Here is a 27,303-nt window from a genome sequence, read left to right on the forward strand (position 1 = left end):
CACATCCATCTAGAACTTAGCTTCTGAGCCCACCAGCTAGCGTATTCGATTATGATGCTTTGGCGGGGCGGCTACACGCAAGCGGACATGCGCTCTACGCGCAGAGCCAGAACCCAGTCCTCAACCAAGAAACGGAGACCTGAGGATCCAAGATCGCGCGTCTGGATTAGTCCAGCCTTATTGTCTTGGGCTCTTGGTATCTTGGTACTCCGGTACTCCTTTGGTACGCGAGTCCCTTTCCCTCCTGGGATCTCAGGCATCCCCAGAGTCATCCCCAGGAACCAGGTCGATCACCGGCTGAACAAAGAACAAATGTGAGCGCCTAGATGGTCTGCCCTCTTCATGGGAGTTAGCTGCAACCGCTGAATCATTGCTTCCAAGGCCGTCCCAGCGTAGTGGTCTCCCATGCCTACCCCACCTTTCTGCCCTGCTGTCCACCCCCAATCTCGCTGCTCTTACCTCCTCAGGTAACCATCGTGCATGGGTCCCTGATGGGCATGCTCGCCCCCAACACTCACACGGACCTTCATTCCGGCCCCAGATTAGGCTACGCTAAACCGTGGCATCTCCAAACAAACCATCCTTTATCTACCACGTTTTGAGCCACGCAAGTCTGAGCCCCAGCTACGCTCAAAAAAGCAACCATGTTTCATTACACTAGAATACCAATGCCAACCTCTCCTCGTACAAAAAAAAGGGTATCCCAAGCAGAAAACCAGATTCCAACAATAAGCGTGCTCACACCGCCCCTTTCCTCCTATTCCTCAGGGCTTAGCAACGTGAACAGCATAAATGCCGCAACAGACATCCTCGAGGTCCCTCTTCGGCCCTTGAATCCTTATCCTTGTCCTTGGTGAATCCGGACTCGGTCAAAGGCCGGCGTTTTCGACGTCCGAAGAGCCGGGACCGAGCCCGTTTCTCCCTCTGGCTCCTGGCATCGGCCGTCGTGGGAGGAAGCGCAGTCGTGCGAACTGACTGTCCAGCCCGCGACGGCGCCCGTGTCGGTGCTAACCCTTGAGCATGCAACTGTCGGGACTCCACCACGCGGCGCACCAAGACTGGGGAAAATCTCCACGTTAGCTACTGGGCGTGTTCCCGTTCGGAATAAGCTTGATCGAATGGGAGAAAAGGCAGACCCTTCCCCCCCGGTCACCTACGAGCAAATGTCTCTTCGATATTAACCATCTCGCGCGCTGGTTTCCATAAACCCACACCCGTTCCGACGCGCGTATGCCAGACCGTCCCGCGAGCTAACCATCCGCCCTTCCTTCAGATCGCACTTGTTCCCCGCCACAATTTTCACCGGCGGAGGGCGCCCAACTGCATCGGTGGGTTTGGCCCCGAGTTCTCGACGCAGTCGCCCGTTATCCTCCACACGCTGCTCGGCTTCCATGTCGATCAGCCCCATGAAGTGGTCGAGCGCATACAGACTGTCCGGGTTGGTGATGTCGTAGACCAACAAGAAAGCGTCTGATTTTAGGGTCGCGGCCGTCCATAGTCCGCGATATTCTTCCTGGCCTGCGGTATCGGTGATCGAGAGAAAGTATGGGAGGCCGTCGACAGTGCGGGTCACCGAGTACAGGTCCTCTGGCGGGATACATTAGCCTGCATCAACGGGATTTGCGATCGCAACCGGGTTGGGGGTGGGTAGGTGGAAAGGGACAAAGATACCGATCGTCGGATCATATCTGTTTCAAATCAAGAACGGCGAGATGTCTGTCAGTAACAATTCTCTAACATGGTGCATCGGAAAGGGCTTTGTACTCGTGTATCCATTGACTACGGACCAGCCGCAACGTGATTGATGATTTGCCTAAATATCTCCCGATCTGATCAGACCTCGATCGCGCGATTGACCCAACAGCACCGAATCATGTCACGTACCAGTTCCGCCGTCGCCACAGATTGTTACTGAGATATTGTCTGCCATGGGAGCGCGCCAGCCTCAGGGTCAATCTGGGGAGCCAACCCAGCAAATGGTAAGAGATTATAGGAATATCAATCCCGTATATAAAGAAGAGTATCAAGAATGGAGGGGGGAGAAAAAGAAGGAAAGGACTGGACTAAAGGGCCAACAGGGCCTTGAAAAGAGTGACGAAAGGGATAGAGGGGGGAGGGAGAATTGGGCGAGAAGGGAAAAACAGACGCGATGCGATAAGGCGCGAACCAGATGGAGTAAAGACCGAGGGTTTCTACACGTCCAATGGGCTCAATTTTGGTCCTCAATACTCGATCATGAGTCAATGCAGTCTCGAACGACTCGTACTACCATCTTGCCCCTACTAGAGTAACTGTACTTCCCAGGTTACCCGCCCCTTGCGCAATCTACCATCAAACCTCCATGGCGCGAACTCCTCCCACTGGAAAACTTGGGATTCTGCAATGACGGCGTAGCGTTGATCAGGTGGGCCGAAAGCCAAAACCTCCCCTAACGCGTAGACATTCCCGTCACTCGTGTTCTTTGAATGTGATGGATCGAATGGGGATGCAGCCCGTCTTTTCGCGTCCCGCCGGTCGCGACATTCCTGCCCCTGCCATTGCCCAATCCTGAACCGACGTTTTCTGGTGGGGACACTGTCACTGGAAACGTTCAGACAGGGACGATCGATCTGACATCACTGGCACTTTTCCCTGAAAGCTGTGCCAGGCGGAAAGAGCAGTCGGGTGAAGAGTGATTGGCCCCAACTGGGAGGTGGTGGGTCCACCATTACGGGGATCATCGACTCAGTGAAAGAGGGCGAGGAGAGAGAACGACCTGGAGAAAAAAAAAAGTTCTTCTCTTATTCATTCCAAGGCCAGTTTGTATCCCTTTGGATGTCAAGCATCCACATTTAAACTCTTTGCTCAAAGTGGAGTCTGATTCACCCCAGACACTAAGACGCCCGTCCCGTTGGTCCCCCCTTATCCCGACGCTCTGGAACTCCGACCTTCGCATTCTGGACCCCACGCAGGCCGAGGCCTGCTCGAATCCCCAACATGGCGGACCCCATGGATTCTTTCCTGGAGTACCGTGAGTCTCGCGACGATGTGCTACAGCCCTCGTTATCCCAGGACGCAGCTCTGATGGGGTTTCCGGACAGCCATGTGGCGAACTACGACTTCCCTATGCTTCCCCAGGATGGCGACCTCACCCTGGCAAACTTTGATCGGATACCGCCCTCCCAGCCCGAGCTGGAGGGCCATCTATCCGATGTGATGCTGAACTACGAGTCCGTGCCAAGTTCAGGCGTTTCAATGCCGCTGAGCCTCGATGCGACCAACGCTTTCTATGTACCGACCACCTACCCCGCGGCCCCGATGGGTCACGCTCCCTCTCTGGACCAGACTCAACTTCACTCGACATACCCTCAGTTTCAGCCACATTTGCCGGCGCAGTATCTTCAGCAGCAACGACAACAGCCGCCTCTCCGAGCTCTCCCGGCCCGCAAGGAGCTCTACACTTCCGGCAATAGCTCTACTGCGAGCCTCGATGATTTAGACTTCTCCCGACCCAGCGAACGCAGCCCGGCTCTGGCGCGACCACTGGTCCAGGGACGCGCACGACCACAACCTTCTCCGCTCAGGGCCACGCAGCCTGTTGCAATACAGCCAAAGAAGCCACCACCGGCCCAAGGTAAGCTCGCGCGTGTGGGAAATCTGCTTTCGCTTTGTTTCGACCCACAAGGCTGACCCGGATGCATGCCTTTGGTAGACTACTCCCCAGGACTGAACACGCCCGATGCAAGTCGATCGGAGCATGCAGGCATCTACTCCGGCAGTGGATTCGACATCTTAGGCGTCCTCGTGAGTGGTCCTTGGCAGTCTATCTGCAAGTCAAAGTGGATATCTGACTAGTCATAGAGTCGAGTGGCGAGCCGCCCTAATCCGCAAATCAATATCGGTGCAGTGGATCTATCTTGTGCTTTTGTCCTCTGTGACATCCTGAAGCCAGATAGCCCCATTGTCTATGTTTCCGAGGCTTTCGAACGACTGACCGGCTACGTGAAAGATGAAATTGTGGGCCGGAACTGTAGATTCCTGCAGGATCCCGAAGGCCAAATTCAGGCGGGTGCCGCGAGATCCTTTGTAGATGCGCAGACCGTCTATCGACTCAGGTCTACGATCGATGACCGTAGCGAGATCCAGGCCAGCATCATCAACTACCGCAAAGGTGGCCAGCCATTCATGAACCTGATCACTATGATTCCAATCCAGTGGGACTCGGGGGAATATCGGTTCTACGTTGGGTTCCAAGTGGACCTGGTGGAGAAGCCGGATGCTATCACAAGAAGGAATGCTGGTAGGTGCTTTCCGTGCCTCACAGTTTGATCGGTGAGAGCTACTGACTTCCTTTCGCAGATGGAACATACAGCATCAACTATCAGCGTGACCAGCTCCCCAAATATGTGGTCCCCCCTCCGGAGATATACCGAATCAGGCCCGATCTCGCCACTCGTTTCGACCATAACGAAGTGTCCGCCATCCTGAATGCAGTTGGGGCACCGGGCTCAAATCTGTCGCGGGATTACTTGGATCGCATCCTCGTGGAGAACACGGACGACGTGATCCATGTCCTCTCCCTGAATAGCGAGTTCCTTTACGTCTCGCCGTCGTGCAAGAAAATCCTCGAATACGACCCGATCGAACTCGTGGGCAAGACTCTTTCGGCGGTCTGCCATCCAAGTGATATCGGGCCCGTGATCCGCGATCTGCGTGCCAGCACGACATCTGCCCCCATCAGTGTGGTCTATCGGATCCGCCAGAAGTACCGCGGATACATCTGGTTCGAAAGCCATGGCTCATGGCATATTGATCCTCACCAAGGTCGGACGCATGTTGTTATGACGGGTCGTCCTCGACCTGTCTATGCTTTGGACCAGATTGCCGGACTGGGCTCCTCTGCTGCGCTAGCAGAAAATGATATCTGGGCCAAGGTCTCCTTGTCCGGTGTCCTTCTATTCGTGACATCGAAGGTGAAATCAGTGCTAGGACGCACCCCCGATGATTTGATAGGCAAGAGTCTGCACGAGCTTATGGAGCCTGGAACAGACGCCAGTGACATCAACAAAGCCCTTGAGGCTGCCATTGCCGCATCTGACCCCGAGAGTGAGGGGGGATCCGAAACAACCACCTACGTTCTTGTGTCAAATCCGTCATAAGAAAGGCAATACGCTGTCTGCGCACACCACTCTATATGCTGGAGATCTCCAAGAAGACTCCCGACCATCCTTTCTTGTTGCTCAGATTCGGTTTGTCCGATCGTCTCCAGCGCCTGCTGCAGCCACACTGGCTGCCAATGACGACAAGATGGGATCCGTCCCGGGATCATCCAAACCAACCACCCTCGTCACCAAAGATGCCAACCCGCCCGGCCCAGATGGGGTTCTCGGCCAGCGTCCCGTCGATCTGTCCCTCGTCGGTCTGAACGGCCTCCCATCCGGTAACCGCAGCGCCTCTCCTTCAGACCCAGCCACGTTTTTCACCGAGCTCAATCCGACGCGCGGATCTAACTGGCAGATTGAGCTGCGCGAGCTTGAAAAGCAAAACCGAACACTTACCGAGGAGCTGCAGCGCCTGCTCAGTCGGCGGAAGAAGCGCAAGCGCAAGCAGAGCGCGGTGTCCGTGGAGAAGGCGTGCGCGATGTGCAACACCCCGGAATACGCCCGAATGGCGGCGCGGTCCGAGCGGGAATCGAGACTTGTGCAACAGCTGTGGCCTCCGATGGGCAAAGCAGGTGCGCAGTCAAGCGCAGCCACCTGCAACGACGGCTCCGCCCTCAGGGCCTGCGGTATCCACCAGCCGTTGATCGAACGTTGTTCTATAGTGTTTCTCTTGCATTGCTTTTGTCGGATTTAGTAACCCCCCCCCTTTCTGATACCATATGGTTTATCTGGCTTGCTCTTTAGCGGCTCCCCCCCTTGGCTGGGAACTCGGATACTCTCTTTGCGCATGCTAGTCTGGCTCTGGCCGATGGGAGGAAATCGTGCTGATGGTGAGTTTTGTGTAAAGCACTTGGAAAAGCAAAACGGTCTCTTGCATTTTCAAAGAGTTGCATACAAGTAACAAGCCCGTCTACTGTAATCATTGTGATATTGTACCCATTGTGATGATGTATTGTACACGTCTATCTCCAAGAAAATAACAAGAAACGAATATTATATACATGCAATCCCGAGCCCATATGCTAAAAAATGAATCTATTTTGATATAGAACCCATCCCAGCCCGTCTCTCTACTCCCCTCTTCCGTGCATCCAACCAACCGTCCAACCACTCCCTCTCCTTCTCTAATCCTTCCTTCTCCCGGTTGATATACAGCGCAGCGACATCTCCACCACCACGCTCGTCCAGCGCAATCGCCAACTCCGCCGCACTCAGCGCCTTGACCCCCCCACCGGCCCGGATCATCTGGTCATCAATCGCCAAATACTCCAGATACCTCCTGAGCCGCGGCCGATAGACCCTCCAGGCCAGCACACGCGCCACAATGCCCTCGAACCGATCATGCTTCCCCACCAGCCCGAACACCGCACACGCGCGCAGGACCTCCGCCGCACTCGCCCCGGCCGCCCACCGCGGATCCGCGAAGCGCAGCAGCAGCGCGCGCGCTCTTGCGCCGAGCCGGCCGCAGGCAGCGGGGCAGGCATACTCTTCTGCCGGACGGCGGCGGCGAGCGAATGCGCCTCTAGCGCTTTCGTCTTGCGCTGGGAGGCCTTGGTGCGCTCTTTCGCGATCTGGTACGGGAGGCGGCAGGTGGTCGGGGTGATGGCGGAGCCGTAGAGGGGCACGATGATGGCAGTGAACTCACCGCAGATGATCAGGACCAGGGTGAAGGGGATCAGGCGGCGGACGTCGCGGGCGGAGCGGCGCACGAGCTGGTACTGCGAGCGGGTGAGGCCGATGGTGGCGATGTTGGGGTATTTCTTGGGGGCGGAGAAGGATTGGGGAGGGGAGGTCGGGCGGTATTTTGGCAGGTTGAGGGTTTCGCGGTGGGGGATGGAGGCGCGGTAGTTCTGGAGCACGTTTTTGAGGCCCGTTTTGTAGAAGGAGAGGTAGGCGCGGCCCGTGGCGATGAGGCGTTTGATTTTGTCGGTTGCTGCCGCGGTCGGAGGGAGGGGGGCTGGGGTTGTGATCTCTGCTGGGAGGGTCGTGATAGGGGCGTTGATGTTCTGTGCTAGGATGCTTGGTTCGGGCTGAAGCTGCTTGTTTGCGCTTGGTTGGGAGTGGAGTGGAGGGGGAGGTTGAGAGGAGTCGGTATGAGAAAGACTGCCCCTGGCGCCATTGAGGCCTCAATGGGCCCCGTGGGACCTGAGGGCCCTTGAATCGACAGGTCATGGTGGTGTTGGAGAGTGTCGGAGTTTTGAAGAAAGATGAGACACGGAGACTCGTCTCCAAATATCTGCCTCAGGCATCAATAAGATCTACTCGAGTATGATTGGGTGGTGTCTGAGGCGGGAACCGTGATGCTTGTCTAGAGAAGACCCAAAAGAAAAACAAGAATTCGCGGGCTTGACCTTCTTGAGATGGTCGATCGAGTGAAACCCCCTCTATATTCCCTGCGAGCACAACGTCACCTCCTTCTACTTGGGGAAGTCCTGCTAGAGCAGAGAGGGTGGCAGGGACGTTTAGCCTCGCAGCCTCAGCTGGGAGCTGACAGATATCTTTCTTTCTTTCTTTCTTTCTTTCTTTCTTTCTTTTTATGGTTCAATATTCTTGATTTCTGGATCATTTGACTGTTAAGTGAGGGGCCGTGTAACAGGAGTCCAGGCTCGGATCACCGCTAGATGCCACCTAGTCATTACTCGCTCTCTTCGAAACGACAGTGTATAATGCATAACAGGCAGTTGCAATCATATTACAAAAAAACTAACCAGAAATCTACCAGAACAGAACAGTGAGCCTACCCAATTGTATCCCAATAACATATCTATAACTCCACCTGCACGGCCACCATGCTCTCTGACATGAACCCAGTCACGAACAGCCAGGCGAGCTTCTTGCCATTCTCCGGTGCGATAGGCACCAGGACAGCCGCACTGGCAGAGCGAATGCGCGACCCATCATCCTCAAACAAGAGTTTCTGCTCCCAGCCCTTATTACCAAGCCGAGCATACCAAACCTTGAGTGGATCCAGAGCGTTAGGGTCTTTCGTAGTCTGGGGAGAAGAGCACCGCGTGACACCCCCGCGATGACAATGCCGCTCGCATCATCTGCGTCGGTACGGTAGGGATCCGTGTAGTAGCTCGGGTTGTCAGTGGCGCTTTTGAACGCAAGAGTGGTGTGGATAGAAATGGAGAGGGGAGTGGTTTGCGGGCGACCAGTTGGCGAGATATAGCTCTCCGCTCGCAGCGCTGGAGATCACCATCTCGTTTGCGGTGCGGCCGTGGCCAAGCCCGTTGTTGTTGTGCAGGCCCGCGTGCGCAACGGAGACTTCGAGGCCGGCTGTGGCGTCTTTTGCCTTGGAGTCGGTGATCTGGACGTGGATGATATTCGACCACTTGGCCATGTATACAGTGTCCTCGAGCATACGCATCAGACCTTCTCGGTAGAAATGGTCATTGGTTACGTAGAACTCGCTGGGGCTGATGGCATAGACATCGTTGGGAGTCGTGATGAGCTCGTGTCTGATGGAGCGGATGTGCTTCACCGAGTTGGATCCGAGGACGTGGTGGAATAGCTCAATCTGCGAGCGAGCTTTGGGCGTGCCTTTGGGAGGCTCACTTGTGCCAAAGTACTCGGGATTGGTAAGATGGTTGACCGCAAAAATATAGACAGCGTCCGCTTTCTGGGGATCTCCAATGACATCAATGCCATGAGTTACGAACGAAGACTCAAAGTTTTCAAATTCCAGTCTCTTCGACTCAAACGTCTATATACACAGAGCATCATTCGTTAGCGAACACTGATTGAATGGCATCTGCTACGAGACACACCGTTGGGTCAACAACGTGGATAGAGCCACGAGCGGGAGGCTGAGGCTCCAAGTAGTGTCCTAGACCTGGGAACCACTTGAAGCGCGTCTCTTTCACATCCTCGCACGCGGTGAAAAGCAAATTTGCCGGGAGGTAATGGTGAACATCCTCGCAATGAACCGTATCTTGGATATAAATGGGGCCTTGTCCCTCGCCCAGAACTGTGGGCTTTGGTACAAGGAAGGGACCGAAGACCGTGAGGAAGTGGACGACTACGGGGACCACGAATGCGGCAAAGCCCGCAAGCAAGCTCAGGTTGAGCACGGATCGAAGCGAACCCATCGTGTCTCTAATGGAATAGAAGGAGAAAATGGACTGGGGGAAGAAAGGGGGGAAGGGAAAGAGGGAACATGTCTAAAATTTGGGGGATTCCAGTCTTCCAAGCGAACAAACCCATAACCTCGGGAACTGGGGTTTGCTTGGGAAGTCACGCGGGGTAGAAATAGTGGGGAAGCATGTGGTGGGGCCCCGCACTCCTGGGCTACATCAGATACTGCATACTCTACTGCGGGGGAATTATGAGCGTATTGGAAAAGGTAACATACATTGAATACCCGAAGGAGCGATGCAAGGAAATGCCAACTGGGCGTCGATTGTTGTTTTCAACTGTTTTCGATACAAGGAGCAGTGCAAATTGGACTGGCAAACCCGGAAAGATGGTAGAAAAGAACATGGGAGAAGCAAAGAAACGTTGGGGGGAAAGGCAAGTCAAAATCAAATTCACGTGGCGAATAGCAATTGTCTTGAGGGTCGGGCCTGGGCATGCTAGAACCGGCTGGGACATGGGATACCTTCAATGGAAAAACTCGTGAGCAAGTGAGGATGCCCCACCCCCCACCCTTCTGAGCTGTGTTGCAAGAAGTCCAGAGCCGTGATTCCCAACTCGGATCGTTCAGCGCTAAGTTTCGGAAAGTCGCAGACTACTGCACCGACTGTTTAGCTTCCAGGAACTCCTGGTCACTCGCATCAAGCACGTCGTACTCCTCATCAGTGAGGAAACCGGCGTCAGTGTAAGCATCATCCAAGGTTAGACTCTCAACATCCTCCAACACATCTCCCTCGGAGGCAGAAGAAACAGTCGGGGCAGGATGAGCGGCAGCCATGGAGTTGTGGGTGCTGGACTCAGGGGACTCCTTCTCCAGCTTTGGGAAAATCATTCCGCTCTCATGGGGCTCAGGGGCCGTGCAAGCATCCTCAGATTTGACCGACGGAGCTTCACATTTGGTAGACTCGGCCACCTCCACGGGCTGGGCGCGGACTTGGATATCGCACCAGAGTCTATGGCCAATCGGGGCGCCGTTCGGAAGCTTCAGACGCCAGTATGAGATAGCAATGCAATCGCGCTGAGGAGAGCGAAGGTATACGGTGAAAGCAGCAGATTTTCCAGGCTCCACAGGAGCGGTAAGCTTGTTGCTCTCCATGGCCAGACCGATCGAACTCATGCTGGAGGGGTGAGTCGTGTCCACGTCCAGCATGGAATCACCGCCCACGAAGTGTACATAGCATCCAACCGGCCACGCATGAGGCCCAGGGTTGTAGAGCGTGAAAGTTTGCGTGAACGAAGTGCCGGGAGGCATTTGAGTACCATCTGCGATGGTGTCACCCATGAAGAAGGCCTGGTATTCATCCGCGTCGGCACCAGATTTGGAGGCGTCAGTAGGGGCACTGGGAGCTTCACTGGCAATGACTGGAGCTGGCTTTGTGGCATCCACCTCAACAGGAGCTTGTTCCACAGGAGACTTTGTGTCCTGGAGGTCAGTGTTCGTGTCGGCTGTGAAGTAGGCATACGCGTGAGCAAGGGACTTGTCATTCGTCCACACGTTTCCATTGGTAGTGTCCTCAAAGGCAGTGCTAACAGCCACGGAGCGAACAGGGGTGCGGAACTTGATCAAGGGATGGGTGCGGTTGTGAGAAAGGGTGGGCAAGGCCTCACAGCTTGCACAGAAATCAAGGTCGTCACACATCGCACACTTGTAGCGGTCACCCGTGATATAGCTCTGTGCAGGCTTGTCCTTGCAGAGCGGTCCATCACAGAAGATGCCATGGTGAACCACGTGCTCACGAGGTGGCTCCTGGATAGCCTCGTAGAGAGGAGCAAACCGATGGCCAGGGTGGTTCTGGGAAGCATTGGTGAAACACTCTCGGCAGTAGTCCCAGTCGGGGCAAGTAAGACACTTGTGTCGGGTGCCATGGATGTGCTAAGAGTACAAGTTAGCTATTGAGAAGAGATAAAGAATATTCGTGGGTGTTCAATACCTTTTCACAGCCGTCACAAATGGCTGCGTGCTTGAACTGACGGCCAGGAAGACAGCGCGACATGATCAAGTTCTTTAGGCAGAAGTTGTGATCCGTGCCAAGGTGGAAAGTGTGACCAGGGTGATGACCATGCTTGTTTCTCAAGAGGCAACGCAGGCACAGGTCATAATCCTCGCAGTCATTGCAACGCACCAGGTTGCTTTCATCGGTGTCTGTTCAAGAAAGAAAAAGGAAATATTAGTCACTGACAGTATAGTTATTGAATCTAACAAACATACCATTGCAACAGCCGTTGCACACGGGCTTATCCTCCTCGTGACCGGCCGTGGCCACATTAGTGGTCTGAACTTCAACCGGTGCAGCAGGAACAAGCGCAGCGACCGGAGGTGAGGCTGGAACAGCATCCTTCTGAGCAAAGACACTCTTGGAATCCGCAGCGGGGGCCATAATGTCTGGAGAAGCTGGTGACTTGATAGAGACACCTTGCTGGGCCAGGGTGCGGCGAGGAGGAATAGTCTCAGTTGTGCTGTTTGTTACCACCCCTTCCACGACGGAACGTTTGATCAACCAGTGACCTTCACCCAGGCAGGAGGCACCATCAGTCACGCAGCGAGGGCAAAGGTCATAGTCGCCGTCTTCACAGATACTGCAGTGATAGTGCTCATTCGGGATCGATCGACCACAGTTGTTGCAGTCGATGCAAAACATTCCACGTGGAGTACGGTGGGGAAACAGAAGGGAACGGGAGACTGTCCTCCTCAGGCTCGAATTTGCGGAACTGAACGGGGTTGGCAAGTGCAGAGAGATCCACCATGTTGGACGAAGTGAAAAGCGACTGTCCGATCACAGAAGTAGGCTCCATCGCAGAAGGCAGGGAACCACTCTGGGCAGCGGGAATGGGCGAGCTGAGAACTGTCTCAAGGTAGTTGTGTCGAGGGACCTGCTTGTTCAGTGCCTCAACCGGGGTAGTCGTACCAGGGTGAAAACTGGCAGGCTCCGTTGTAGAATCGACGATGGTAGCCTTAAGACGAAGCTTCGATTTCGCTTTTGCAGCTCTGTAAAGCTGTTTGTAGACAGCAGAGTTGTTGCTGTCCAGTTGAACGTAGGCGGCGGCGCTATCGGAGTAGCGTTCAAAGATGACGCTAGCTTCCGGTGCAACTCCGAGAAGAGCTCGGAGCTGTTAAGATTGTTAGTTAGCAAATATGGAAGAATTCAAATCCATCATGATTTGGTCTACACAGAAGTATGCATCTAGCCAAGCTACCGTCATGGTGAATGGCTGTGATGGTTACTCTGATAAGGGATGGGGCGGATCGAACATCCGGTCGGGAAGCTGTAGTGGAGCCCTCATCATACCTTCTGGGGAAGCACGGTCGCCCGGAGGTCCCGCAAAGGAAGCTTAAAGCGACGGTGGCTGTCTTCATTAACAAAGACTTTGAGAGTGATGAGGTGGTCAGGGCTAGGGTGGGATGACACAGCCGGCGTTGCCATGATGACGATGTGGAGGAGTGAGGGATGTCAAAGGCCGGGGATCTCGGGTGAGATAAGGGTGTGGGTACTAAGAGGATGAAGGCGAAATCGAGGATAGAAGGGGAGGTCAAGGAAGAGATGATGGCAGAGTAAGAAGGGGAGATGCAAGGTAAAGCAGAGGTTGGAGATGAAGATGAATTAAAAGAAGTAGATGAGGGGGAAGTAAGAGAGTAAGAAGCAGGCAGTCGGCTTGACGAAAGCGTTGTACCATTTGGGCGGGTCAGCTGGTTTGCCCGTGGGCGGTGAGAGCTGCTACATAGAACACCCTTTTCCCAGTAACTTGTATGGTTGAGTCTGGAATCCAAGTGGTCCAAGCTGCCGGGCAAATTTACAGCAGTTACCTCGGTCCCCTGTCTGGATATGTATATGTACTACAGGGGGGATTGGTTTGAATCTTGGGCAAAGATATACACTAGTCATTCATTATAAATTATCCTGGACCCAACCAGACCGTGACCCTACCCTAGATACGCACCTCATGGGATGCTACAACAGCTGCCAGGAGCGGGCCGACCGATAGCTATGCTGTACGAGCTTTACGGCCAAGGCCACATGGCCTTATGAGTTAGTATATGTCCTTCTTGGACTAAGAAGTGTGGAATCTACACGGATCAGAGTTATCACAAAAGGCTAACACAAGATGAACCAAGATTACTTTTTTGTTTGACTTTTTGCTATGGTATTGTGTGGCTCCATCAAGCAGAAACACAGCAGGAAAAGTTGAGGTCATGCACGGGGCCTAGATCATGCAGTGATTAAGGCGTGAGGGATGGAGGGGGAGGGGAGGGGGGGAATTTCGTGTGGCGGGGACATGAGGGGGGTGAAACGCTCAAATGCATCCGAGTTCAAGTCTAACCGGCGGCCAAAACGGAGGAGATCGATCAAGATGACGAGTATCGTAAAATAGGATTAAAGAATGGCCCGGGGAAAAGAGAAAGTGAAAATGAAGAAGTGCGAACCCCAGATAATTGCCAGAAGATGAAAAATATGAGAAAGATAAAGCACGGTTCATCCAAAGAGACACCAGAGAAAGTGAAAGGCAGGCCAGTCAAAGACGAAAAAAAAAAGAAAGAAAGAAAGAAAGAAAGAAACAAAGAAAGAAACTGCGTTCACAACAACACCAGAGTTTGGTCAAACCCATTCACGGTTGCCCGTAGAACACTGCCCCGCCGCCCGGCGGTTGGGGATAGTAATAGGTGGCGCCTGGGGGCGTAATCATGCCGCCCATCCCCACTACACCACCGGGACCTTGTCCATGGGGCGCCCCGTAATTAGCACTGGGGTTTGGATGGAAGTACACAGTGCCATTCAACTCATGCGCCACAGTCCCTTGTGCTGACTGCTCCCCAGACGAGGGGGGGGACCATGTATGGCATAGGTTGCTGACCGGAAGGGAAATTTGGCACTGACGCCCCCGGTCCCATTGGTCCATTGTACGCGGGATATTCAGCTCCAGAGCCAGGATAATATATCGGGCCAGGGGGGGTAGTGGCCATAATACCCAGGCTGCTGGTAGCCATAGGGGTTGAAAGGCACGGCGTGAATAGCCCGCTCGGGAATCTGAGAGAGTGGTGTTGCGGATGGCTGACCGGTAGGATCATGGGCAGTCCCGTCAGGGCCAGGTCCAGGGCCGTTGGTGGCCACCGGGACTTGATGATGGAACGGCTGCTCGGGCGGAGGCCGAGATTGGTTGAGAGCGTATGTGGCAGGGCTCTCAATATCGGCCACAGAGACAGGTTTTTTGGGTCGAGGCTGATGCATGGTCTGAGCAGGGCGACCTTCACGGTAGGCAGGGAAAGGCAGCGGCAAACTCGGCGGCACTGGACCGGGCCCTGCTGGCATCATGGGCATGCCTGGAGGTGGCATCCCCATCGGAGGACGAGGGTGCGGCGGTAGACGAACCACTGGCTTATTAGGTTCAAGAGGGAACATGGGTGGCATTGGCTGAACAGGACGAGAATAGACTGAGCCAGCTGGTGAAGGATACCCATCTTGGGATGGGGCCACACCAAATGATGATCGCCGACTAACAACACTAGGCGTATAGCTGCCAGGGTAGTAGCTTTGTCGCCGCTGGGGGTAGAATCCACTCCCACGGCCTCGGCCGCGGTAGCCCTGCTGATTTGGTCGTAGCGCACGAGGAATAAAAATGAAGGATCTCTCAGTTGATGGGAAAATGTAGCGAGGAAGATGGTCCGGGAGAGATATCCGCACCGGTTTATCCCGGCGCAAGGGAGGGCGATGCTGAGGAAGGCGGGTATGCTGATTTTTGGGAACTGCGGGAAATGACTTTGGCTGGTCCATGCCCGGGAGGCTGACTATCACGGGTACATTGCCAACGAGTGTAGTGCTAGAGAAAGACCGATTTGGCGGCGAAGACCTTGGAGCGGTTGGAACAGCTGTCGAAGGCGGAGGGGCACCCAACGACGATGCTTGCTTCGAAACGGGTGGATCATCTCCCGCAACAGTATCATGGAGATCATGGCGCCACAGCCCCCCGCTAGCATCGGCCTTCGAGGAATTTCTAGGCTCGTTAGTACAAGGTTCTGTCATGCTCCATGCTAAGTGGTGGAGAGTGTGGAGAGCATACCTGCGTGCATTCCCATCCACAATCAACCCGAATGGACGTGATTTGCTCTTGTTGGAGTTGGAAGAACGACCATTCGAGCCTGTCTCCGCAGCCCGATTGTCGTGGAGGAAAAAGCTACCTTTCGTCGGCACAAACGCTGGGTTCTGTTCCCGCTCCTTGACATATTTATCGTTCTCCCGCTTTTTTTTCGTAGCGAGTGGTTCCCGCTTGGACTCGGTGGGAGGAGCCGAAGGCGTGCGAGACGTGGGTGGTTCTTGGTTGTCGTTGATCTGACCGAGTGAATCCTCTTCGGTATCGTTGGATATCGTCAACCCGTTCAACATTGCCTCCGTATCCGATGCCGTTGCCTTGAGCCCTGGCTTGTCGGGTGATGGGGATATGTAACGCTGTTCCCGGCCGTTGAGCTTCTTGCCGTTCAGTTTGTCCGGACCTGCCGTTACTTCATCCTCCGTTTCACTAGCCTCGACATCCGCATCTTCGTCATCTTGGTGGCTCTCTGCTGATCCCTCACTCAAAGAGTCATCCTCTACTTCGGCCGCCGGCGGACCCTCATCCTCGCCTTCCTCATCTCGCCTCTGTCTGCGACTAGCTCCGATGTGACGTCGCCGAGGAGCCATGGATACGGGACGGGTGCAAAATAAAGCTTGATGGAAATTTGCGTAGATTTGATAATTGTGTAGCAAAGTTGGTCGAAAGTTCAAGAGGCGGATGGAGATGGGACGAGGACCGGAGCGCGGAGAAAGCAGGCAAGAAACAAGGATGATGAAAGTCAAAAATAAAGTACCGGAGAAATGCTATCGAACGAGGAGAAGCGATTTGGAGTGAAGAAAATAAAAAGGAGCCAGCCTGGAGAGGCACCAGGAGATGGAAAAGTGAACAGAAGCAAAAACAAGAAAGGAAAAGAAAGCGCAAGGGGTTGTTCGAAGAAAGGAAGCTTCGAGATGGAGAACCGAGATTCATCGACTCCAGCAAAAGAGCAGTGACAGCAAGCGTAACCAATAACTAGACCTGTTCGGGCTTAGTGGCGGCCCGGTGGGCGGTGGGCGGTGGGGTTGTGCTTTCTGCCTATTACGATTTGCCATACAATGCGCTTTATTTTGGGGGTTCGTCATACTCTACAATCCGAAGGGAGGGAGAGCCCGTGAGCCCATTTCTTTCCACACTACCGGGCTCAATTCTCAATATGTCTCGGGTCGCTTTTTGCACAGTCGGGACTGTCCGAGAAAAGTCCCCGATGCAAGATGGTACTTACCTCGAGGGACACAGTGGGAGTTTTCCAGGCGCATGCGACCCTGGATTGATAAACGCCCAACCCACCCACCATCGTCTCCCAAATGTATGGAGGCCCATCATATGACCTCACCGAAATTGAGATTCTGCCTACTTTGGGCGGGCGAATGAAAACGTGTACAGGACAGAAAAATTGGGTTTGATATAACATACCCACGTCGAATGATGCCCGAGGAGAAAAGTGGAGAATGTTGACATGAAATGGGTCCAACGGAAGTAGCCTGCAACATGTCGGAACAATGCAAGTGGGAAACATGTCTTTCTCCTTGTTATATTGAGCCCGATTGAGTTGTCAAAGCCCGCTTAAGACCATTGAGGAGATTTTTTATTAAAGAGAGGCCCTGAAAACCACCCGAAAACGCCTGCAGGTGCGCTGCGATGAACCGCCAAACAGCGGGGGAAACAATTGCAACAACTTCACTCTGACTTGGACAAAGCATACACGCGCTCGCTCGATACGGTCGCATTTAGTCGAACGTGACTTTCTGGCCCTGCCCCTCGACAATGGCACCGCTGAGGCGTTGCACAGTCTCCTTGGAATACCGAGAATCATCGATCTCCGGACGCTTAGGCTTCCTGACCCGGGACCGAGCATCAGAGCCCTCAGCATTTTCCGAGTGATCTTTCTTGCCCTCGCTGTCCTTGCCGAACCGTTTCTTGTATCGGGTGGAGGCGTCCTCCGCAAACTCCATCCTCATACGGCGGCCCATGATTTGGTTTACCCAAACCTTTCGCTTCGGCGTTTTCTTAGGCTTCTTTGCTGAGTCGGAGTCATTGCTATCCTCCTCCTTCTCCTCCTCCTCTTCGTCGTCCTCTGCAATCAGCACGTAACCCTTCACCGCTGCTTCTGCTGCAGCGAGGTCTTCAAACTCCACCCAGGCATATCCCTTGCATTTCCCACTATCTTGGAAGGTCGCCATGTGTACGTTGGTCACGGTTCCGCATTGGCCGAAATGTTCCTCAAGTATTTCTTTAGTGGCATCAAAGCTCAGATTGCCGACAAAGACTCGGCGAGAAGGGGGATGGCCAGGCTTGCCGTTACTAGCATTGCCCTGATCTCCCTGGGGCTTGTCCGGGCGGCCTTCAAAGCTCTTTGCGTTCTTGATCAAAACTCGACGGCCCGTCAAAAGCTGTTCGCTAAGACCAATTGCTTCCTCCAGGGCTTTCGGAGTAGAGAAATCAACGTAAGCAAAGCCTTTGTTTTGGGGCCTCCCGAATTTCTCTTGGCCCTTCGGAAGGTGAATTCGAGTTATGGTAGTCTCGGGAAAGGAGCAGTTGCTGACAAAAAAATTGCGGAGGTCGTCTTTGGTGGTTGCGAAGCCCAGGTTACCGATCCAAATACCGTAATCGGAACGCTTCGCAGGGGCATTTTGTGCGTCGGTTTTTTCCTTGGTCGAAGCCGTCTCGGGCTTAGTCTTGCCATCCTCAGCGGCTCCTTCTGTTTTGTTCTTTTTAGCTTTGCGCAGAGCTTTCTTAGACTGCGGTTCTGGTGCAGAAACATCAATCTCGATCTCCGGAACATCCTGCAGCTTGCGCTTCTTGTGGGAGCCGTCAGTTGCCTCTGTCATATTTGCGACGGTCGAGACTGCAAAGGCTATGTAAAAAAAGAAAACGGTGGTTTCAAAGTAAATCTTGCGCAATCAAGCTCTTGACTCTAGGAAAATCAATTTTTTTACGGCCGTCGGGAGGCACCGCTTGCGCAGCCTCGTTCTTGGCGCGCCGGGACTTCGGACCTGCGTTGATCCTCCTTCCTAAGTCCATCGCGTCCATATCTCGCCCGAAGCCAGTCCCAACCCGGATATTTCCAATTATATCCTCCTGACCCTCGAACAATGTCACAAGAAGCCCAGGACTCGGGCCCGGTATCCGAGAGCCTCCCCGATGCTCCTACATCTGCCCTGTGAAGCAATCATTCCGCTCTTTCAAGTAAGGATTGCTCTACACGCGATGAAAGGACACTTTCTAACAGCTGGCTAGGAAAAAGTATGCGAAAATGAAGCTGAAGTTTGAACTGGGGATTCGTGAAAACGAAAGGTTGATCCGCGAGGAGCTCCGGATCGAGGACTTGTCAAAGCGCATCCAGGAACAGAATGAGTAAGTCACACCGGGAGCTTCTAAGGTCCCTTCCCAATCGCTGCATGATGGATCTAATTAGTCAATAGTCAACTTCTCGAAGTCCTTTTGGAATTCAACGAGAGCTTGCACGTCCCCCCAGCCTTCCGCTATGGACTTGAAATTCCAGGTGACCCCGACTTCTCCGTCAGCTCAGAGCCACCCATTGCAGCATTGGTGAACGACCCCAGCCTGGCTCGCAAGACCTGGTCAGAAGCCAAGGAGGGGCTTGCAAGCGGCAGTCTTTCACCCAATGCCTATCGCCAGGTAGAAGAGAGCATTAAGCGGAACAAAGAATTTTTGCCAACACATCAATACAGCGCTCTCATCAAAGTCCCCCATACCTCTCCCAGTGCTTCTGATCAACTGAAAGACAAGGATGGACTGGATCGCAAGCTGGGATATTTTACTCCTGAGCACGAAACTGAGTTTTACCTAGCTTTGGATGCCAAGCTTGGAGATGAAGCAGCTGCAGCGCAACTTGAGCGAATCCCTGAGCCACCAACTCTTGCGGAGCGGGAAAAAGAGGCTGTGATGCGTAATCCCGCATCTGTTGTCAACTGGCTGCGACGTAATCAACCTTCTTTGCAAGATCAAGAAGTTGCATCGGAGAAGTCTGCCTCGAGGCCGTCAAACCAGCGATCCTCGAAACGTGCTCCCGCACAGCGCAAGGACGAGGAAATGCTTGATGAAGACGGCATGGATGTGGAGCCAACCCCGAAGAACAAACGCAAGCGTGATGAGGATACTGGGTATCGTCCCAAGGGAGGTAACAATCGTTCCAAGAAGAAGAAGGAAGACTCAACCCCGAAGAGCAAGAAGACCTAATGACCTACGCAAGACTATCGATGTTTCCATTTTTCTCAATTTTTTTTTTCTTGGCTCTTGACATCATTAATCCTTTCTTCTCCCGATGTATTTCTATATTTCTTTCGCATTTACGTGACTTTCTATGGCGTGGTTTCATGAATGGCATTTGCGGGATGTACGGCCCTTCGGGCTATTGAATCGGAGTTGAAAAATTCGTCGTCGTCTTACGCAGGTTCAAATTACACGTCATTTGAATGAATAATCAATCCCTTTTTGATCTCTGTCTGGTCAACTTGTAGAAACAGTTTATCGTTATCTTATCGGCGAGGGACCAGTCACGTGTCGTAGAAGAAAGTCTCGGAGCTTCAGTCCATTTGATCTTCTCCCAGCAACCCAGCACCCTTTCGCCATGGCAATCACAATTTTGGCTCCGGTGGTGGAGGATGTGCGCCAGGATGACTCTCACGCTCCCCATGGCTATGCCGATCAGTCTATGTCCGAGGATTCCGACTCGGACGTCGAAATGGGCGGCGTCTCTCTATCCCAGAAGCGACGGCCCCGCGACAGCAACAATCTCGCAACAGGAATCATGACTCCTGGCGAGGTTGTGACGGATGACCCGCAATGGATGAGGTATGTATGTGGGTTTGGCCCGCTCCTTTTGGAACACAAAATGAACCGGGCATCTCTATCTGGAATTTCAAGCTGATCAGCTTCCAGAGGTCACGGAACCTACACCAACCCTCTTTCGACCTCTATCATTGCCACGGTCGCCGGTCACATCGAAAAAGTCAACAAGTTAATCTCTGTCCGCCCTTTACGAGCCCGGTACACCCCCGAAATCGGTGATCTTGTCGTAGGCCGCATTGTGGAGGTACAATCACGACGATGGAAAGTCGATGTCGCCGCCCCGCTACTTGCTCAACTCCCTCTCTCCGCGATCAATTTGCCCGGAGGCATTCTACGACGAAGAACCAGCGCCGATGAGCTCCAGATCCGAACATTCTTCAGCGAGGGCGACCTCGTTGTCGCCGAAGTGCAAAGCGTACACCAGGACGGATCCGCCTCACTCCACACTCGATCGTTAAAGTATGGCAAGCTTCGAAATGGAGTTTTCCTCGCAGTGACTGGCACAGGTGGGAGTGGTGCTTCTAGCTCTAAACCGAAGAAGTCTGGGTCTAGTTTGGCGGTCTCCGGATCCGCCAGCGGGATTGGGGGGTTGTTCGATCCCGGCGACAGGTGTGGACTCAGCAAACAGCAAGCGGTGGGGCAGACGTAGATATCATTTTGGGAGTAAACGGGTACATCTGGATCTCCAAGCATGTCGAAGGAACAGATGCAGCTTCCTCCGCCTCGGAAAATGTTTCCATCACACGGATGGAGGAAATGGTGTCCAGCTCAATCTATTCCAGCCAGAATGACGAGATCTCGCCGCAGACTCGTCATGAAATATCCCGCTTGTCGCAGTGCATCCAGGTGCTTGTGCAAAACGGAGTTCGCGTTGAGATGGAGACGGTGCAAGCGGCCTACGAGGCTAGCCTGCAAGTGGATCTAGAAGTGGGCGACGATGAAGACGAATTAAGCGAAGAGGGTCGTGATTATTTGGAAGGAAACAAGGCATCTCGTCTCATTGAGCTGGTAGAGCAACGGTGGGCGAAACAAGAGAAGATCGAATGAGCTCGAGGTTACGATAAGCTGATAACTAATACCCCCGCAATTGTGATGACCCACGTTTTCTTGTTTTGTAGTTGCTTCTTCTGCTGCTTTATTTCGAGAGAAATCTGGAATTCAATTTCCAGAAAAAAAAAATTACTTGAAGGTTCAAATAAATAGAGATGAATCATATTCGACCGAGAGTGCATGGTCGAGGGAAGGCCCGCATGTGGCGACCCACGTGGTTTACTCAGACGCTAATCTGCTTGCATGTGGTTGGGTACTTCGCCTTCACTGCAGGTTCTTCATTCACTCATCTTCCATACATCTCCCCTTATGTTCTTCGCTCTAGACGATGTGCTATCTTATATCTTACATCTCTCGATTTCATTTCACCATAGCTCCGTTCCAATAGGATAACCACTTTCCCTCGGACCTCATCTTTTCATTCCTCGCAACTCAAGCCTCATCTTCGCCATGCCTGACCTTCGTCGCCAAGTTCTGGAGAGCGGGAAAACCGTCTCTCGCAAGGCTGCTTCTCGTGAAGGCACTCGACCCACCTCGCGTGCCAGTTCTAAGACTTCCGCCCGATCTTCGCGCAATGCAAGCCGTCAACCATCAGATGACGACGATGCCAGTTATATGTCTGATGATACTGCCATGAGGTAGGATTCTGTTTCTTTTCATTACATCCCCGTCCCTTCCACACTGCTTCTTTTTTTTCCTCCCTTATTCCCCCCCGAGCATTTTCAAGTTATCCTCACGGTTCCACTCCGTGGCGGAAAATGATGTCACCGCCAATGGTTGATAATTTCTTTTGCATGTCTTGTGATAGGACGCAGCTAACAGCGACAGCATCGGCTCCCTCGATGATGACAACCCCGAGGCAGAAAATGCCGACTGGCCAACCGAGCTGGCCGAACGTGTCCAAGAACTCCTTGATCGCAAGCGCAGCAGTGTCCAGGGCCGTGAAGAGGCTCTTGCGGCATTTTGCCGTCTGACTAAATATCACTACGCGGAGGAGGAGATTCGCACATCTGTGGATGACCTGCTTGTCGCATTTGTGAAGAGTATTCGGACTGACTCAAGCACCCGGGAGACTACATTGGCCTTGCGAGCGATTGAGCTCCTTGCGATTACCTCTTCGGATGACAAGATTTATGAAAACACCGAGCCGCTTCTTACCCGAACTATCCGCGACTCGGAATCCAATGCTGTAAAAGCCGCAGCTATCCAATGTCTGGGTGCGACGACCATGTTTGGCGGTGCTGGAGAGGATGGCATCCTGGACCAGATGACCTTCTTGCTTGATATCGTGGCTTCGGATGGCCAGTCAATAGGGGCCGCTGATGATCCCAAGAGCGTGACAGCCGCACTGCAGGTTTGGGGATTTCTTCTGACGGAGATCGATGATTTTGAGGGCGAGAGCGAAGAGTCCATCCAAATTCTCATGGACCAACTGGACAGCAGCGACTCGGGTGTCCAGATTGCCGCCGGTGAGAACATCGCCCTGCTCTACGAAAAGAGCTATACGCCCCAGGAAGATGATGATGACGAAGCGAGTGAAGAAGAGGAAAGTGACGAACATGAAAACGACCTCTCCTCTGGACCAAAGCTCGTGAAACGCTACAACGCCTACCACAACACCCCGGAGCTTGAGCGCCAGCTGGAATCCCTGGCATCAATCCACACAAAGCGCATCAGTAAGCGCGACAAGAAATCGCTGCACAGCAGCTTTGCCTCCATTCTCACAACCGTTGAGAATCCACGCCGTGGACCCCGCTACAATACGGCCATCGACCAGGATACGAACCGCCACTATGGCAGCACCTTGACTGTCAAAATCGGGCGCCACGGAATCATGAGCATTGATCGCTGGTGGAAGTGGGCACGCCTCGCAGGTCTGCGTCGGATCCTGCAAGGAGGATTCGCCGAGCACTACTACCAAGGAAACAGGTCTGTCTTGGACAATCTACCTGTTATGATGCGGCAGGCCGAATCAAACTACTCAACGCCAGATCGAGCCAGTGCAAAGAAGGCTGCGAAGATCCGCAACTCACGCCGCTGGACTGCCCAGCATTCGGAGGATGAAGATTGATCGTTCCCGTGTTGATGAGTTCGACTTGACTCGTTCAAGTTTCTGCATTCTGCTTTTCTTCCCACGTGCGACACCGGGAGTTCTATGCATCTGTTCACATTCGGTGTCTTTTGATTTTGTTTGTTCTCGATGATTTTATTCTGTCTTTACTTTCGAGTTTACATGTTGCGCGAGGTTCGAAACCCTCCGAGTTCAAGTTGTCAATACTGGTTCGAACACGAGTGCAATCCATCCTTGTCCACTTTCTTGTAATAGTCATAAATTCATTATTGAAGTTCAGAGAACGAGATCAGGAAGCCACAGTGTATCATCTCCGATAGAGAACTGCTAGGGAGAAGATGACCGAACCGTTCTAGACTTTTGCAAACCATAGCACAACTCTACGCTTCCTGAAAACAACCCAGGGTCCAAGGATAAGCGGGGAATGGCATGTAAAAGCAATTGAGGGATATGGACAGTCGACCCGTCTTAACTTAAAAAGCGCCGACAGCATATCGTACTTCTCATCATCACATCGAAATTTTAAACCTCAAACACATCCACAATACCGCTCCAGTTACCCCGGGCCCGCTCATCCCAATATCCATCCTTTCCACCCTTAAGCCTCCAAACAGTTTCGTCGCCCGAATCCTCCGCAACGCGAGTAAACCAGCGCGGAGACCAGCTTTCGCCCGAGGCTTCCATCTCGCGTCGCCGAGCACGCTGCGCCTCTTCCAGTTGAACCTTGACTTCCTCAGCACGATCTAGATCGCCATCCTCAAGGGCACGCTGGTCAGGTCGCAGACGCGAGTCCGTAGCCGGGAGGCGGGACTTCTCAATGGGGGTGATCTCGTTCAGTGTAGCAGCGAAGGAGGTCAGGCCATAATGCTTGGGGGAGTTGGGGACAAGCGGACCGGCGGTCCAGATGGGAGAGCCCGATGGGGCACCGTCACGGGTAAGAGAGATGGAAGTCGGCCAAGTACCAGCGAGACCGAGAGAAAGGGGTTTGTTATTGGAGTCCACGGCGCGGGTTGCCACTTCTTCGCTGCGGCCGGAGAACATACCGCCGGCTTTAAAGGTGGAGATGGTGCGGTGGCCGGTTGACTCGTTGGCAACTGTCATTTCGCCGACGGGTTCGACGTACTTTTCGCCAGCAATGATGTTGCGCAGGAATGAGGTGGCTTGGATCCAGGAGTAGCGCTCGCCAGTGCTGTGGAAAATGAGGCGGACACGGCCCTCAGTAATGATCTCGGCAGACTTGCCCCAGAATTTCTGAGATGGCATTGGTGATTGGGCAAGACTCCATTCGCGGCTATCGGCTTGGTAGGCCAGTTGGACGGGACGGTGAGACACTTTCTCCGCAATGAAACGGAAGCCTTGGTCTTCACGGACGAGTTCGTATGTCTCGCCGAGCATGGGATTGAAAGGTTTGCGAATAGATCGTTCTCGGACCCGGTTGGAAGAGATATAGGAAATGGCAAAGGCAGTCACATACATCAAGCGTTCAACAGGATCAGAGCACTGAGCGGCTTTGTCGAGGAGCGAGGAATATTCCATGATCTCCGCGGCACGCTGCAATAGAGACAACGGCTCGTTGGCGGAGACCGGCATGGAGATTTGGGAAAGATCCTTGCCCACGTTCTTGCGCAAGAATCCTATCAAGCTGGGGGGCATGACGGTAGGGGCTGTAATATTGTTCCGACGTTTGACAGCATCGAGAGGAAGAGGAGCTAAAGACTTCGGGCGGGCTGGGAAAAGAGGGGAGGCGTTGGTCGCATCGTGCACAGTGGATTCGCGGTCATCCTCACTGTCGGAAGGTGCATCGTCTTCTACTTCCCCAGCGGCGTTGTCAAATCTATCGGCATCATCGCTATCTTGGATTGTAAGCAGTGGAGATGTGACACCGCCATCCGTCGCATCAAAAAACTCTTGGGAGATATCTGATTCCATACTGCGCCGAGATGCTGCCACATGACGCGGAGGGTGGCGGCGTTGCTTGCTTTCGTCAATAAGAGATGAGAATTCGGAGACAACGCCATCCAAGTCTCGAAGGATCGCCATCAAGTGGTCATGTACATTTTGATCCATGCTATCATTCTGGCTCCGGATGCTAGCAGGTTTGCCAGAGCCGTCCGGCGTAGGCACTATCAACTGAGACGGATGGTGATTGGCCTGCTTACCACTGGAAGACGAATTCCCACTGGCCTTACGTTTCCAGAACGGTCTCTTCGGATCAACCGCATGAGCATCATGGCCGTGAGGGTTGGGGCTTGGCGATCGACCGCGGGCCCTTTCTACAGGCAAAGGGGACGGCAGCGGTGAAGTGATATACTTAGGATCGGTGTCCTTTGCCAAACGGCGCACAGCATCCCGCGAGCCGGATATCTTGCTCACCAGGCTCTCGACCTGAGTCCATTCCCTTTCCTCTTCGGGAGACCCTGCCGTCGGGGTGGAAAGCCGCAGTTGGGGGGCACCAGCAGGGATCAGGCCTCCCGCATTTGGTGTCTCTCGAGAAGAGGCCCGTTCTAAAGCGCGTTTCCATGAAGTAAACTCATGGTCGTTACTTGCACGAAGATGCCAGATCTCAGTTCCAGAATCAATGGAAATTTCGCGGGACTTTTCGTTTGTAGCCACCGCAGCCAACGAGAGCGGGATGGCGCCGCGGAGAGCAGCGGAATTCGGGTCATGATAATAAGATAGCGTTGAAGAATCGAAGTCCAACGAGAAATAGCGACGTGCCCAGCCCTGACCGCGCTTCCTCCGGCGCTTCTGCAAAATACCGCTGTGTACATTTGGGGGCGATGACAAGTCAGACTGTGCTCGATTTAGAGCGGACCCTCTACTATTACCCCGTCGGCGGCCCTTTGATTGTGGTAGCGACTCATTCGAGGCGCTGGCGTTTGATGGGGTCAAAGCCGACGCGACGGCGGATCCATGCGGCTGGAGACCGGTGGGATAGGTCAACAGTACGAGGGTGACTTGTTTCGAGACTTGTTTGGAGAAGGTATTGTCGAAGACGAGCGCGTAGTTTCCTGCATCAGAAACATCGTATGTACCCTTTGAGATCTTGTCGGCCTCACATTTGCCCACCCACTTGATCGACTTGAGACCAATTCCCGTCAGCTTGTCAACGACACTTGACGGCTGGTGTCGTGAGCCGGAGGCCGCGGCAGTTGCTGGTAGATTCTCATTGGAGTCGGTGCTATGAGAGTCGGAGGTTGGTAAATGAGCCCCGAGAGAGGACTGGCCGGGGTGCTTGAAGATGCCAAAGTTGATCGACTTCTTGTGTGGCTGGATGCTCCAAGAGATGGTGTGACCGGCGCTGACGCTGATCCAGCGTACGAAGTACGACTGAGAGCAGAAGCCCAGTTAGCCAGGAGCCTCCGTGGCCTCCGTAGCCTTCAAAATCCATTGCTGCACTCACCTTGCTGTGGATCTGCAGCTCCTCCATGGCAGCCATGGTTGTTGATGGGAGAGGTTGTGGAGCCGCGTCCGATGTGGACGGAGGCCGCAGCTGAGAAATGCACGGACAACCGGTAAGGCGTACAGGAGGTGCACTGCGATGAGGTTCCCAGGCGATCTATGAAATGCGAAATAAAAACACAATGAGGGGGAAAACGTCATGCGAAGGAGCCCAGCCTAGCGGGGCAGGCGGTACAAAAACAGCCAAAAAGGTCCGAGGCAACGCGCTTCACATGTACACATGGACTCCCCACGCTCCAACTGCGGTACCAACTCGCCGGGTCCACCACAGTTCGATCGGATTCGGACTTTGCGATACCAGCTTTCTGTGGAGCGATTACCTATTCCGAAATGATTTTACATAGAGAGCCTTCAATGCTGAAATGCCATTCATTGCTTAAATTCAAATATGGGTTACAGGACGTCCTTTGCTTCGCGCCCCCCCCCACCAAAATAGCCAGGGGAGGTGTATCAAATTAACTGAAGAATATGGAAATGAAAGGGCGCGGGGGTCGGAGAGATCAATCAATGCAAAATGCCCTAATTTTGGGGGTCGGTCCATCTTTCTCGCAT

The 27,303-nt window shown here is 53.6% G+C and overlaps 10 protein-coding genes across 10 annotated transcripts; 4 read left to right on the top strand and 6 right to left on the bottom strand.

The window, feature by feature from the left end:
* Window positions 1-771: 771 nt before the first annotated feature.
* On the bottom strand, window positions 772-1,930 carry N7468_009026 (putative RAS small monomeric GTPase; the record flags this gene model as incomplete). The annotated part of the gene is made up of 3 exons (XM_058478322.1): window positions 772-1,058; window positions 1,183-1,587; window positions 1,885-1,930. The coding sequence occupies 3 exons, from the start codon at window positions 1,928-1,930 to the stop codon at window positions 772-774; spliced, it is 738 nt and encodes a 245-aa protein (XP_058326652.1).
* A 1,046-nt stretch (window positions 1,931-2,976) lies between these two features.
* On the top strand, window positions 2,977-6,758 carry lreA (uncharacterized protein; the record flags this gene model as incomplete). The annotated part of the gene is made up of 6 exons (XM_058478323.1): window positions 2,977-3,613; window positions 3,704-3,790; window positions 3,848-4,279; window positions 4,339-5,085; window positions 5,144-5,802; window positions 6,297-6,758. 6 exons carry the CDS (start codon window positions 2,977-2,979, stop codon window positions 6,756-6,758), a joined length of 3,024 nt encoding a protein of 1,007 aa, XP_058326653.1.
* A 1,147-nt stretch (window positions 6,759-7,905) lies between these two features.
* Window positions 7,906-9,232, bottom strand: N7468_009028 (serum paraoxonase/arylesterase family protein; the record flags this gene model as incomplete). Its single annotated transcript, XM_058478324.1, has 4 exons — window positions 7,906-8,133; window positions 8,160-8,315; window positions 8,341-8,847; window positions 8,912-9,232. The coding sequence occupies 4 exons, from the start codon at window positions 9,230-9,232 to the stop codon at window positions 7,906-7,908; spliced, it is 1,212 nt and encodes a 403-aa protein (XP_058326654.1).
* Window positions 9,233-9,870: 638 nt separating this feature from the next.
* Window positions 9,871-12,697, bottom strand: N7468_009029 (ZZ type zinc finger domain protein; the record flags this gene model as incomplete). The annotated part of the gene is made up of 5 exons (XM_058478325.1): window positions 9,871-11,148; window positions 11,207-11,418; window positions 11,485-11,852; window positions 11,929-12,383; window positions 12,563-12,697. The coding sequence occupies 5 exons, from the start codon at window positions 12,695-12,697 to the stop codon at window positions 9,871-9,873; spliced, it is 2,448 nt and encodes an 815-aa protein (XP_058326655.1).
* Window positions 12,698-13,877: 1,180 nt separating this feature from the next.
* On the bottom strand, window positions 13,878-15,943 carry N7468_009030 (uncharacterized protein; the record flags this gene model as incomplete). The annotated part of the gene is made up of 3 exons (XM_058478326.1): window positions 13,878-14,118; window positions 14,238-15,260; window positions 15,327-15,943. The coding sequence occupies 3 exons, from the start codon at window positions 15,941-15,943 to the stop codon at window positions 13,878-13,880; spliced, it is 1,881 nt and encodes a 626-aa protein (XP_058326656.1).
* Window positions 15,944-17,083: 1,140 nt separating this feature from the next.
* Window positions 17,084-18,184, bottom strand: N7468_009031 (putative RNA binding protein Rnp24; the record flags this gene model as incomplete). Its single annotated transcript, XM_058478327.1, has 1 exon — window positions 17,084-18,184. One exon carries the CDS (start codon window positions 18,182-18,184, stop codon window positions 17,084-17,086), a length of 1,101 nt encoding a protein of 366 aa, XP_058326657.1.
* Window positions 18,185-18,594: 410 nt separating this feature from the next.
* Window positions 18,595-19,556, top strand: N7468_009032 (uncharacterized protein; the record flags this gene model as incomplete). Its single annotated transcript, XM_058478328.1, has 2 exons — window positions 18,595-18,710; window positions 18,779-19,556. Coding segments are annotated over 2 exons (894 nt in total), but the record flags the coding sequence as incomplete, so codon positions are not given.
* Window positions 19,557-19,947: 391 nt separating this feature from the next.
* N7468_009033 (exosome non-catalytic core subunit RRP4) lies at window positions 19,948-21,215 on the top strand (the record flags this gene model as incomplete). Its single annotated transcript, XM_058478329.1, is given in 3 exon segments — window positions 19,948-20,171; window positions 20,259-20,727; window positions 20,745-21,215. 3 exon segments carry the CDS (start codon window positions 19,948-19,950, stop codon window positions 21,213-21,215), a joined length of 1,164 nt encoding a protein of 387 aa, XP_058326659.1.
* A 453-nt stretch (window positions 21,216-21,668) lies between these two features.
* On the top strand, window positions 21,669-23,289 carry N7468_009034 (IFRD domain-containing protein; the record flags this gene model as incomplete). Its single annotated transcript, XM_058478330.1, has 2 exons — window positions 21,669-21,856; window positions 22,047-23,289. The coding sequence occupies 2 exons, from the start codon at window positions 21,669-21,671 to the stop codon at window positions 23,287-23,289; spliced, it is 1,431 nt and encodes a 476-aa protein (XP_058326660.1).
* Window positions 23,290-23,811: 522 nt separating this feature from the next.
* N7468_009035 (oxysterol-binding protein related protein OSH3) lies at window positions 23,812-26,728 on the bottom strand (the record flags this gene model as incomplete). Its single annotated transcript, XM_058478331.1, has 2 exons — window positions 23,812-26,619; window positions 26,693-26,728. The coding sequence occupies 2 exons, from the start codon at window positions 26,726-26,728 to the stop codon at window positions 23,812-23,814; spliced, it is 2,844 nt and encodes a 947-aa protein (XP_058326661.1).
* Between the last annotated feature and the right edge of the window lie 575 nt (window positions 26,729-27,303).

Source organism: Penicillium chermesinum, assembly GCF_028974085.1.
Source record: "Penicillium chermesinum strain IBT 19713 chromosome Unknown utg000007l:1.0-2695246.0:1.0-2697696.0, whole genome shotgun sequence".
Taxonomy (NCBI): Eukaryota; Fungi; Ascomycota; class Eurotiomycetes; order Eurotiales; family Aspergillaceae; genus Penicillium; species Penicillium chermesinum.